The sequence below is a fragment of the Lepeophtheirus salmonis genome, unplaced genomic scaffold, assembly GCF_016086655.4.
Source record: "Lepeophtheirus salmonis unplaced genomic scaffold, UVic_Lsal_1.4 unplaced_contig_3068_pilon, whole genome shotgun sequence".
NCBI lineage: Eukaryota > Metazoa > Arthropoda > Copepoda > Siphonostomatoida > Caligidae > Lepeophtheirus > Lepeophtheirus salmonis.
Window position 1 is genome coordinate 4724 of NW_027293648.1, and position 12414 is coordinate 17137.

The 12414-nt window shown below is 30.2% G+C and overlaps 4 protein-coding genes across 4 annotated transcripts; 2 read left to right on the top strand and 2 right to left on the bottom strand.

The window, feature by feature from the left end:
* The first annotated feature begins 3146 nt into the window (after nt 1-3146).
* LOC121131230 (cuticle protein 18.6-like) lies at nt 3147-3506 on the top strand. The gene has a single exon (XM_040726741.2). The coding sequence runs from the start codon at nt 3147-3149 to the stop codon at nt 3504-3506; it is 360 nt and encodes a 119-aa protein (XP_040582675.1).
* A 1522-nt stretch (nt 3507-5028) lies between these two features.
* On the bottom strand, nt 5029-5385 carry LOC121131231 (cuticle protein 18.6-like). The gene has a single exon (XM_040726742.2). The coding sequence runs from the start codon at nt 5383-5385 to the stop codon at nt 5029-5031; it is 357 nt and encodes a 118-aa protein (XP_040582676.1).
* Nucleotides 5386-6034: 649 nt separating this feature from the next.
* Nucleotides 6035-6361, bottom strand: LOC139907493 (cuticle protein 19.8-like). Its single transcript, XM_071893914.1, has one exon. It carries the CDS (start codon nt 6359-6361, stop codon nt 6035-6037), a length of 327 nt encoding a protein of 108 aa, XP_071750015.1.
* A 5283-nt stretch (nt 6362-11644) lies between these two features.
* LOC121131227 (cuticle protein 18.6-like) lies at nt 11645-12004 on the top strand. The gene has a single exon (XM_040726738.2). It carries the CDS (start codon nt 11645-11647, stop codon nt 12002-12004), a length of 360 nt encoding a protein of 119 aa, XP_040582672.1.
* Nucleotides 12005-12414: the final 410 nt, after the last annotated feature.

Here is a 12414-nt window from a genome sequence, read left to right on the forward strand (position 1 = left end):
TTTATTGACCAATCCCACAAGAAACTCAAATTTTTTACATTACATATTACTTAAGAGTCTCAATGTACTTCCACATCCTCTCTATTTTTACCAAATATGTATATTCCATCCACTTAGTATGCATAGTTTTCTTACTCTTGATTTTTATTTTGAAAATTCAGTTTAACTAAATGAGGAAGAGACTGAATACTGAAATAATTTAATTTAAGGAAGTTACTTTATTTATAATCCTAACTCTATGCTTTGTTAGAATCTGGAATGAAAATTTAACAATATATACATGCATCGAATTTTCAAGATTACTGGATGCACATTTTTTTTGTTAATATACACAAAAAAGTGTAAGAGTTTTGCTAAATAAAAAAATAGATTTTTCTCTACATCAGTGAACAGAATACAATTTTATTTTATTATGGAAATTTTTTATTAACACGTTGTAAACAACGTAATTAGTCTCATAGCCTCATTTTTACCTGAATAATCATCTTCTTTAAAGAATTGTTTTATTTTTTAATACTATAATGCTGTAAAGGTGTCTGTCTCTATTTCAACAACAAAGAATTGTTAAATGTATTACTTATAAATCAATTTAAAATAAATCGTTACTTACATTAATGATCTATTTCTATTTTTCATATTGGCAAAAGGTACGAATAATAAGTTTATTGGTTTGGATTCTCATTAAAATTATGTCTTCAGGGTTAACTTAACCTTGTATTTTTGTATAATACGATTTTAAAGTTTTCATTTCACTCGATTCTATTTCTTACTCAAATAGATAATATTTAAAGAAACCTATTTATGAATATAATGAGAAATAACCCATACAAATATGACAAATATTTGTTTTGAATATTTTCTGATGTAAAAAAAGTTATTCTAGCAAAATCAAAACATTGGATAATTCAATCGGTAATGATTGATTCCATATCCATATTCAAATTAGTCAGGACTTAAATTATAACCCTGTACAAAGTTCATTTAAAAAAAATTCAAAAACCATTTTTATTACGTAGGTATCATGCGAGACAATGCCGTAAGAAAAGTTGACGTCAAAAAGTGTCAAAATAAAACTCTCTTGAATTTGGGATCGATGCTTATCAATGGAGAATTGTGCATATGTGAGAAGGAATCCTTGGCAATTAAATCCCAACTGAACTGACTCTGGCCACTAAGATTTGATTTTGTGATGATATATTCAGAGGATTCCTTTGAAGGTTCATCTCTGCGAATACTTCACTCACTACAAGTCTCTAACTTGTTCCCAGGGATTCGTTCCCCCTCATGCACACTTTTCCATCGATGAACACCAATCCCGAATTCGCAATCCTACTTTAATAATTTTCTTGTACGATTTTGCTGTTGAAAAGTGTAAGTAGTCCAGGTTTTTGTATCACTCATAGGGACAGTAAAAAAATAACAGACGCTTATAAATCTATGAGCACACATCCATAAACATATTTGGAATTTGCTAAATCCTAAAAGAGATTAAAGTTATTTTTAAGTTGATCTCAAATAAATGAACTTCCTCAAAATCATTTATCAGTGATACAAGAAGGACATAATACAACCTAATACAGGAGAAATTAATCACACTTATTTATTTTAGTAGATTTTATGTTTGATTATAATTATTCTTGTGTGTTTTTAAGGTCACTAGATAATTTTGCCTGAAGAGCCATTTTTCCAGATAGATTAATATATAAATAAATGAGATTTATTGGTCATTTTTGTAATTTATACATATAATTAATGTTCATTTCATTTGTTTAATTAAAAAATTTAATGTGTATTACTATAAAACACTTCAATGATTATTTTCTGTTAGTAAAATGATAGAATCATGCCCAAAATGTAAACAACAATACATCTCACTATATAATAAATTTCGTTCTAGCTACAAAGTAGGTAATTAATTTAGTGTAATAAGAAATACAAAAATAAATAAGCACAGCAACGATTCGAATTGAAGTATTGCTAATCAATCCTCTATTAGTAGTTATGATTGGATATGTGTTAACTTATGTCAGAAAATACTTAAGGATTGACGAACAAGTATAAAATGAGGCAAGTAGGCAAATTGCTGGGTCTGAGGCAAGTTATATTTTCTTGCCGACCTTTCCTTGAGCACCAACGAATATTCCTAATATCCAAAATAGACCCCGACCCTCAAGTTGTACAGGTGAAGTGCTGGACCGATCTGTTGTTTAAACTCTACCACCACCGTGATTCTAAGAACCAAAAAACCCTTCAAATAAGCTAGAATACACCCCTGTTTACAGTTTGTGGGGCGTTGTTTCACGAAAAAGATAAATTCTTCAACAACTGTTTCCCTAAGCATCAAATTCCGTCTTATATCCCAAATACACCCGGGCCCTCAGGTTGTACAGGTGAAGTGATAAAAAGGATATTTCAAGCCAGCCGTGGCCCCTAGGACCCAAAAAACCAGAAAAAACAGAAGAACCAACATGAAAAATGTCAGCTAAATCCATTCATTGGTTCAGCCGTGATTGAAGGACACACAAACACACACAGACATTCAGATTAAAATATATAGATAGTTACTTGAAATTTATGTGGATCATAAAATTGCAAAAGTTTTTAATTATTTACTTTCATAGGTACGAAATATATTTCTTTCATTTGAAGCTATTTCCAAATATTTTACTCATAGTTTTATCAATATTTCTTTAATTGAATATATTAAAATCCACAGAAATTCTGAAAGTTGAGGTGTTGCCTTTTCAGTACCATATTAACATGCTAATTAGTTAATGTATACTAACTTAGGATCATTAAAGCCAACATCTCATGTGTCAATAACTATTCCATAAAGGTACAAAGTAACTCAAAAAGAAACAATTGAATAAAATAGAATGCATGCTGATACCAGAACTAATTATTATAACTTGAAAATAAGATCTTTTGTACAAATAAAATTTAATAAATCCAAATAGCCAGCCATAAGTGTCTTAAAATTTATATGCTTCCCTGTAAAATGTTGTTTTTATTTATTGTTTTTCTTGTGTACAAATAATAATACACAGCATTGTAAATACGGCTTACCATTTTTTTAAATACTATAAATATTTGGAACATAACTCAAGGCAGCATCAGTTCAATTCATAACGTAGAATACAAACAAAATGGTTTCAAAGGCAATTGCTCTCTTTTTCGTCCTGGCATCAGCTCTTGCAGACACTCAATACCAACCTCCTACCTATACCTATCCCGATACCTTCCAACAGCCCTCCTCTACATCTCCATTAAGGACCGATCCCTACTCTTACCAATATGCCGTCCAGGATGGACCATCTGGAAATGACTTTTCAGCTCAAGAGTCATCTGATGGACAAGTTGTCTCGGGATCATACAGAGTACTCCTTCCCGATGGTCGAGTTAAAGTTGTAACTTATGAGGTTGAAGGAGGAAGTGGTTTTGTGGCTGATGTAAAATATGAAGGAACACCTTACTATGCTGTTGGTCCACAAGACAAATATGTCTAAAACATAGATTTTTATTTATTTAATTTTCTGTGATTTGCATGAACTTGTATTTATTCCTTAATAAATAATTGAATTGAATTTAATCAAGAATTTTTATATCTTTTTTTTTTTGTCTTTGTCTTTCCTCTTCACTATCATACAAAAATAAATCGTTGACAAAATTAATCATGATAAGAAACACATCTTGGTTTTAACGAAAGTTGTACTCTTATTTGAAATACATGTAGAGTCAATCTAGAAATAAGTTGGTAATATTTCATACATAACCTCTTTTAGTGAACTGGGACAGTATAAACCCCATTTTTATGAATATCCTTCTGATTACTTTTAATCTACTTGTCAGTATGCTGCTACAAAATTAATTCAGCCTATAAGCAATTATTTTTTTATTTTAAGACGCTGTAATAATATAGTAAAACTCCCTAATAAATCCTCAGTTTTACCTTCAGGTTTATTTTGAGCACATTCGCACGTAACCACTCAATTCACATAACGTGTTCTGTCCTCAAGAATGAAAAAATAATAATAGAACTTGAGAAAAAAACTTAATGGGATGGGATGTCTGATGAGTATAATAGGGGTCTAACTAACAAACACAAAGAAATCGGTGCTTCCAGTATGCAAATTATAAAATGACTATAACAGTTAATTAATTTTTACATTGTAGAGCTTATATTTTATTCAAGCCGTAACATATCCTGGAAATGCATCTGAATTATGATATACATCAAAGCAATAGCAAAAACAAGAAAAAAAAATAGTGTTCGTTGTGTAAATATATACGCCTGCAATATTTCATTAACACAACTACATTGATAGTTCTTACATCAAAAATATGTATATGATACACATGAGGGTGCACTATGTACAGTGCACCCTGTATCCACACATTCGATGATATATCCACACACTTGCTATATTTCATTAATACAGCAACATTGTTATATTCTTAGGTCGCAATATGTTTTGCGAAATTTTAGGTTATGGTACAACAGAGGGTATGAATTTGCCTCATATTTCCGAAAACATGAAACCTCTTCAAATATTCAATGCTACAGTCTCCCTTGGTAAAATTGTAATTTGCCCTAGGAGATCATAGGATTGTAATCCCTACTAGAAGAATTAATGATTCTTCTTTATAAGTCATGATCTTAATCTGTCCTAGGACAGATTACAATCATGATCTCTTCTAGGAGAGGCAACAATTCTAGTAGATTTCAATCTCTACTGTTTTTATATATAAAAAAATGTATTAACCTGTTGATATTTAATAACTTTTTTTCTGAGAGCCCATAACTTATGTCTAAAGGTGAAAATATATGTGAGCTAATTTGAGTATATAAAAATCCACACATTTCTTTGTTTAATTAATTTTATTAAAATTTAAAAATAATTAATTAGTAATAAATAAACACAATTCCACATAATTCACCGAAAAAGTTAATTAAATAATAAATATAGAACAATTTAAATTTTAAACATTGTATTTGACTCGCGGAACAAGGGAATAATTAGGTGTTACTTAATATTTTGTTTGTGGACCAACAGCATAGTAAGGTGTTCCTTCATATTTGACATCAGCCACAAAACCACTTCCTCCTTCAACCTCATAAGTTACAACTTTAACTCGACCATCGGGAAGGAGTACTCTGTATGATCCCGAGACAACTTGTCCATCAGATGACTCTTGAGCTGAAAAGTCATTACCAGATGGCCCATCCTGGACGGCATATTGGTAAGAGTAAGGATCGGTCCTTAATGGAGATGTAGAGGAGGGCTGTTGGAAGGTATCGGGATAGGTATAGGTAGGAGGTTGGTATTGAGTGTCTGCAAGAGCTGATGCCAGGACGAAAAAGAGAGCAATTGCCTTTGAAACCATTTTGTTTGTATTCTACGTTATGAATTGAACTGATGCTGCCTTGAGTTATGTTCCAAATATTTATAGTATTTAAAAAAATGGTAAGCCGTATTTACAATGCTGTGTATTAATATTTAATAAGTAATTCACATACGAATATTTGTTGTATATTCTACGATTTTTTCTCAAATATCTGTAAGAATAAATCCAGTTTTTGTTTTGAAAAGTGAGAAAATTCGAATTTGTGGGACAGTTTAAACATGTCAATTGCATAGATTACATTTGAAAAATAGCATTAATTAAAATGTCTTTGACAAGTTTGAAACCAAGACAGAAAGTTTAAAATGAAATTGCTAAATATAGTTTTTTGAACTCACATATTCAAACTCTTTGAAAAAAAGACAGAAGACAATATCAGCAAATTATCGAAGGATTAAATAAAAAATGAATGTGCCACTGTCATTGGTAGAATTAATAACAAAGGAAATAATCTGAATTCAAGTAATAAAATTTGAATTAAGTCAAGATTTAAAACCATGATTCCAGGTCCATTATTTTTTGAAACCTTATATAAAAATATAAACCAAAAATAGAATTATATTGTTTATTAATAAATATATATAATTGCTTGTTACTCAGAGAAAAAGTAAAATAAATAAAAATCTTAGTCTTAAACATATTTGGCTTGGGGACCAACAGCATGGTAAGGTGTTTCTTCATATTTGACATCAGCAACGAAGCCACTGTCTCCTTCCACATGATAAGTTACATCTTTAACACGACCATCGGGAAGAAGTACTCTGTAGGATCCAGAGACAACCTGTCCATCAGATGACTCTTGAGCAGAAAAGTCATTCCCAGATTCTACATCCTGGACGGCATATTGGTAAGAGTAGGGCTCAGGGGATTGAGTAGATGTATAGATGGGACTTTGGTATTGAGGAGCTGCAAGAGCGGATCCAAGAACCAAAAAGAGAACGATTACCTTTGAAACCATTTTGTTTTATATTCTACTGTATGAATTGAACTGATGGTAACTAGAGTTTTGTTCTTAATATTTATACTTGTGATGTTTTTGGAAATGAGTTTACGCTTGTTAATGCGTATTTTTAATCCAATTATTGAATGATACCATTTTTATCTATTAGATAACTTAAGGATATACCTTATCATACTTATGGTTAGACTTCTTTGAATAGATAATCTGTTATGCAGTGAGTGAGTCGTTTAGCCATTATAAACCATATTCCTTCTAAATATTCACAGTCACGAAATCCATGGGCGAGTGTTTTATTTTTGTTCCAGTCTTTGCAAGTCTATATAATACACTCCAAAGGCGACCCGGTATCTCAGGTAGGACTGTTCAGGAGTGAGATATGGATCGAATAATGATCTCACATATTATTTCTGGATCGTTATGATGGACCATCTGGCAATGACTTTTCAGCTCAAGAGTCATCTGATGGACAAGTTGTCTCGGGATCATACAGAGTACTCCTTCCCGATGGTCGAGTTAAAGTTGTAACTTATGAGGTTGAAGGAGGAAGTGGTTTTGTGGCTGATGTAAAATATGAAGGAACACCTCACTATTCCGTTATTCCACAAGCAAAATATGTCTAAAACATTGATTTTTATTTTTTTAATTTTCTGTGATTTGCATGAACTTGTATTTATTTCTTAATAAATAATTGAATTGAATTTTTGTTATAATTTTTTTATATATCCTAAAGGTTAAAAAATTCCATAAAAATGGAATCAATAGTTTGAACCACTAAAAAAAATTGAAATGCATTTAATTTACTGAAAGTTTGCTCAATTCTAGTCATGATTCTTTAAAGTGGTTAAGGTAAGTATAGCTACAATGATACGGTTTTAATATAGCAAATTCTTCAAATAAGTGTACTACATTATAATCATTTGATATTCAAGGACTCAAGTATACGGCATTTTTTGGAAACATTATGTAAACGGTATTGCTTATTTATTAATTAAATTATTCCTACAATTATATACATAACTTTTGATGAATTATTTATCGTTTTACAACCACTTGTCTTGTTTAATACAGTTATTTCATTTACAATAATTGAAGCATGTACCATGAACCTTTCTATGAATCTGAGCTATCCAAACATATTTTGACTAATTCCATATTTTTCCTTTATATGTTTCTAAATAGTCTTAATGAGTTTTTGCATCTTCCTATCTTAATCAAATATGATTTATTGTTACTTGAATACATTTTTTATTACAATATTTCAGAGTAATTTATTGAAGGGCATTCCATGTCAAGTTTACTTAATTTTAAAATTTTTATGATACTGCATCATTGATATTTCGTTAGAGTGTTTACCTTTACAATAAAACATCATCTCTAAAATTTCAAGTTTTGGGATTTCCTCTAAATTTGGCCCTTCTTGAAGGATTCTCGAATTTTAGTGTACACAGTACAGTACCAACTAATTATATTTTCATAGTCCACATTCGGGATTATGAAAATGAGTACTTTTCCCCGATGAACTGGTTAAAGTTGTAACTTACGTGTTTGAAGGTATGAGTGGCATTGGGCTGATAACAAATATGAAGGACCACCTTATTATTGGGGTGTTCAATAAGGCAAAAATTTCTACAATTTAGATTATTAGTGATTTATTTTTCAGAGAATCCCATGATATTGTATTTATGAATACATAATTGACCTGATTTTTTTTATACTTTTAAATTATAAAGGTAGAAAAAATATGATGTACATAATTGTGATGATTAACTTGGACTCAATGAAAAAATTGAAATTCCTTTCATCTTTAAAGAAAATCATTTTCGTTATAGGGACTTTATTATCCTTAAAAATAACCAGTATGAAGTGATGGGGTTTTATCAATTTTAGTCCTACTTAATCAAATTAAGTAAGGTAAGCATAGAAACTAATATAAATACATAATGTAGGCTGAAAAGGTGGCAGATGAGAATTAATCTATTAAATAAACTATTCCTACAGTTATGGAAATAATTTTTTAATGAATAAGTTATTATTAGTTTTACGTATACTTGACTTGTTAAATGCTGATATTGTTTCCTATAATTGAAGCCTTTATCATCATCACCCTTTCTGTGAATCTGAGCCATCAAAACATTTATTGACCAATCCCACAAGAAACTCAAATTTTTTACATTACATATTACTTAAGAGTCTCAATGTACTTCCACATCCTCTCTATTTTTACCAAATATGTATATTCCATCCACTTAGTATGCATAGTTTTCTTACTCTTGATTTTTATTTTGAAAATTCAGTTTAATTAAATGAGGAAGAAACTGAATACTGAAATAATTTAATTTAAGGAAGTTACTTTATTTATAATCCTAACTCTATGCTTTGTTAGAATCTGGAATGAAAATTTAACAATATATACATGCATCGAATTTTCAAGATTACTGGATGCACATTTTTTTCCTTAATATACACAAAAAGTGTAAGAGTTTCTGCTAAATAAAAAAATAGATTTTTTCTACATCAGTGAACAGAATACAATTTTATTTTATTATGGAAATTTTTTATTAACACGTTGTAAACAACGTAATTAGCCTCATAGCCTCATTTTTACCTGAATAATCATCTTCTTTAAAGAATTGTTTTATTTTTTAATACTATAATGCTGTAAAGGTGTCTGTCTCTATTTCAACAACAAAGAATTGTTAAATGTATTACTTATAAATCAATTTAAAATAAATCGTTACTTACATTAATGATCTATTTCTATTTTTCATATTGGCAAAAGGTACGAATAATAAGTTTATTGGTTTGGATTCTCATTAAAATTATGTCTTCAGGGTTAACTTAACCTTGTATTTTTGTATAATACGAATTTAAAGTTTTCATTTCACTCGATTCTATTTCTTACTCAAATAGATAATATTTAAAGAAACCTATTTATGAATATAATGAGAAATAACCCATACAAATATGACAAATATTTGTTTTGAATATTTTCTGATGTAAATAAAAGTTATTCTAGCAAAATCAAAACATTGGATATTGCAATCGATAATGATTGTTTCCATATCCATATTCAAATTAGTCTGTTACAGGACTTAAATTATAACCCTGTACAAAGTTCATTTAAAAAAATTCAAAAACCATTTTTATTACGTAGGTATCATGCGAGACAATGCCGTAAGAAAAGTTGACGTCAAAAAGTGTCAAAATAAAACTCTCTTGAATTTGGGATCGATGCTTATCAATGGAGAATTGTGCATATGTGAGAAGGAATCCTTGGCAATTAAATCCCAACTGAACTGACTCTGGCCACTAAGATTTGATTTTGTGATGATATATTTAGAGGATTCCCTTGAATGTTCATCTCTACGAATACTTCACTCACTACAAGTCTCAAACTTGTTCCCAGGGATTCGTTCCCCCTCATGCACACTTTTCCATTGATGAACACCAATCCCAACATTTGCAATCCTACTTTAATAATTTTCTTGTACGATTTTGCTGTTGAAAAGTGTAAGTAGTCCAGGTTTTTGTATCACTCATAGGGACAGTAAAAAAATAACAGACGCTTATAAATCTATGAGCACACATCCATAAACATATTTGGAATTTGCTAAATCCCAAAAGAGATTAAAGTTATTTTTAAGTTGATCTAAAATAAATGAACTTCCTCAAAATCATTTATCAGTGATACAAGAAGGACATAATACAACCCAATACAGGAGAAATTAATCACACTTATTTATTTTAGTAGATTTTATGTTTGATTATAATTATTCTTGTGTGTTTTTAGGTCGCTAGATAATTTTGCCGAAGAGCCATTTTTCCAGATAGATTAATATATAAATAAATGAGATTTATTGGTCATTTTTGTAATTTATACATATAATTAATGTTCATTTCATTTGTTTAATTAAAAAATTTAATGTGTATTACTATAAAACACTTCAATGATTATTTTCTGTTAGTAAAATGATAGAATCATGCCCAAAATGTAAACAACAATACATCTCACTATATAATAAATTTCGTACTAGCGACAAAGTAGGTAATTAATTTAGTATAATAAGAAAAACAAAAATAAATAAGCACAGCAACGATTCGAATTGAAGTATTGCTAATCAATTCTCTATTAGTAGTTATGATTGGATATGTGTTAACTTATGTCAGAAAATACTTAAGGATTGACGAACAAGTATAAAATGAGGCAAGTAGGCAAATTGCTGGGTCTGAGGCAAGTTATATTTTCTTGCCGACCTTTCCTTGAGCACCAACGAATATTCCTAATATCCAAAATAGACCACGACCCTCAAGTTGTACAGGTGAAGTGCTGGACCGATCTGTTGTTTAAACTCTACCACCACCGTGATTCTAAGAACCAAAAAACCCTTCAAATAAGCTAGAATACACCCCTGATTACAGTTTGTGGGGCGTTGTTTCACGAAAAAGATAAATTCTTCAACAACTGTTTCCCTAAGCATCAAATTCCGTCTTATATCCCAAATACACCCGGGCCCTCAGGTTGTACAGGTGAAGTGATAAAAAGGATATTTCAAGCCAGCCGTGGCCCCTAGGACCCAAAAAACCAGAAAAAAAAGAAGAACCAACATGAAAATGTCAGCTAAATCCATTCATTGGTTCCGCCGTGCTTGAAGGACACACAAACACACACAGACATTCAGATTAAAATATATAGATAGTTACTTGAAATTTATGTGGATCATAAAATTGCAAAAGTTTTTAATTATTTACTTTCATAGGTACGAAATATATTTCTTTCATTTGAAGCTATTTCCAAATATTTTACTCATAGTTTTATCAATATTTCTTTAATTGAATATATTAAAATCCACAGAAATTCTGAAAGTTGAGGTGTTGTTTTTCAGTACCATATTAACATACTAATTAGTTAATGTATACTAACTTAGGATCATTAAAGCCAACATTTCATGTGTCTATAACTATTCCATAAAGGTACAAAGTAACTCAAAAAGAAACAATTGAATAAAATAGAATGCATGCAGATACCAAAACTAATTATTATAACTTGAAAATAACATCTTTTGTACAAATAAAATTTAATAAATCCAAATAGCCAGCCATAAGTGTCTTAAAATTTATATGCTTCTCTGTAAAATATTGTTTTTTTTGTTGTTTTTCTTGTGTACAAATATTAATACACAGCATTGTAAATACGGCTTACCATTTTTTTAAATACTATAAATATTTGGAACATAACTCAAGGCAGCATCAGTTCAATTCATAACGTAGAATACAAACAAAATGGTTTCAAAGGCAATTGCTCTCTTTTTCGTCCTGGCATCAGCTCTTGCAGACACTCAATACCAACCTCCTACCTATACCTATCCCGATACCTTCCAACAGCCCTCCTCTACATCTCCATTAAGAACCGATCCCTACTCTTACCAATATGCCGTCCAGGATGTAGAATCTGGCAATGACTTTTCAGCTCAAGAGTCATCTGATGGACAAGTTGTCTCGGGATCATACAGAGTACTCCTTCCCGATGGTCGAGTTAAAGTTGTAACTTATGAGGTTGAAGGAGGAAGTGGTTTTGTGGCTGATGTAAAATATGAAGGAACACCTCACTATTCCGTTATTCCACAAGCAAAATATGTCTAAAACATGGATTTTTATTTTTTTAATTTTCTGTGATTTGCATGAACTTGTATTTATTTCTTAATAAATAATTGAATTGAATTTTTGTTATAATTTTTATATATCCTAAAGGTTAATAAAATTCCATAAAAATGAAATCAATAGTTTGAACCACTAAAAAAAATTGAAATGCATTTAATTTACTTTGAAAGTTTGCTCAATTCTGGTCATGATTCTTTAAAGTGGTTAAGGTAAGTATAGCTACAATGACAGGGTTTTAATATAGCAAATTCTTCAAATAAGTGTACTCCATTATCTTCATTTGATGTTCAAGGACTCAAGTAAACGGTATTTTTTGGAAACACTATGTAAACCGTATTACTTATTTATTAATTAAATCGAAGCTTTCCAAATATATTTTGACTAATCCCATT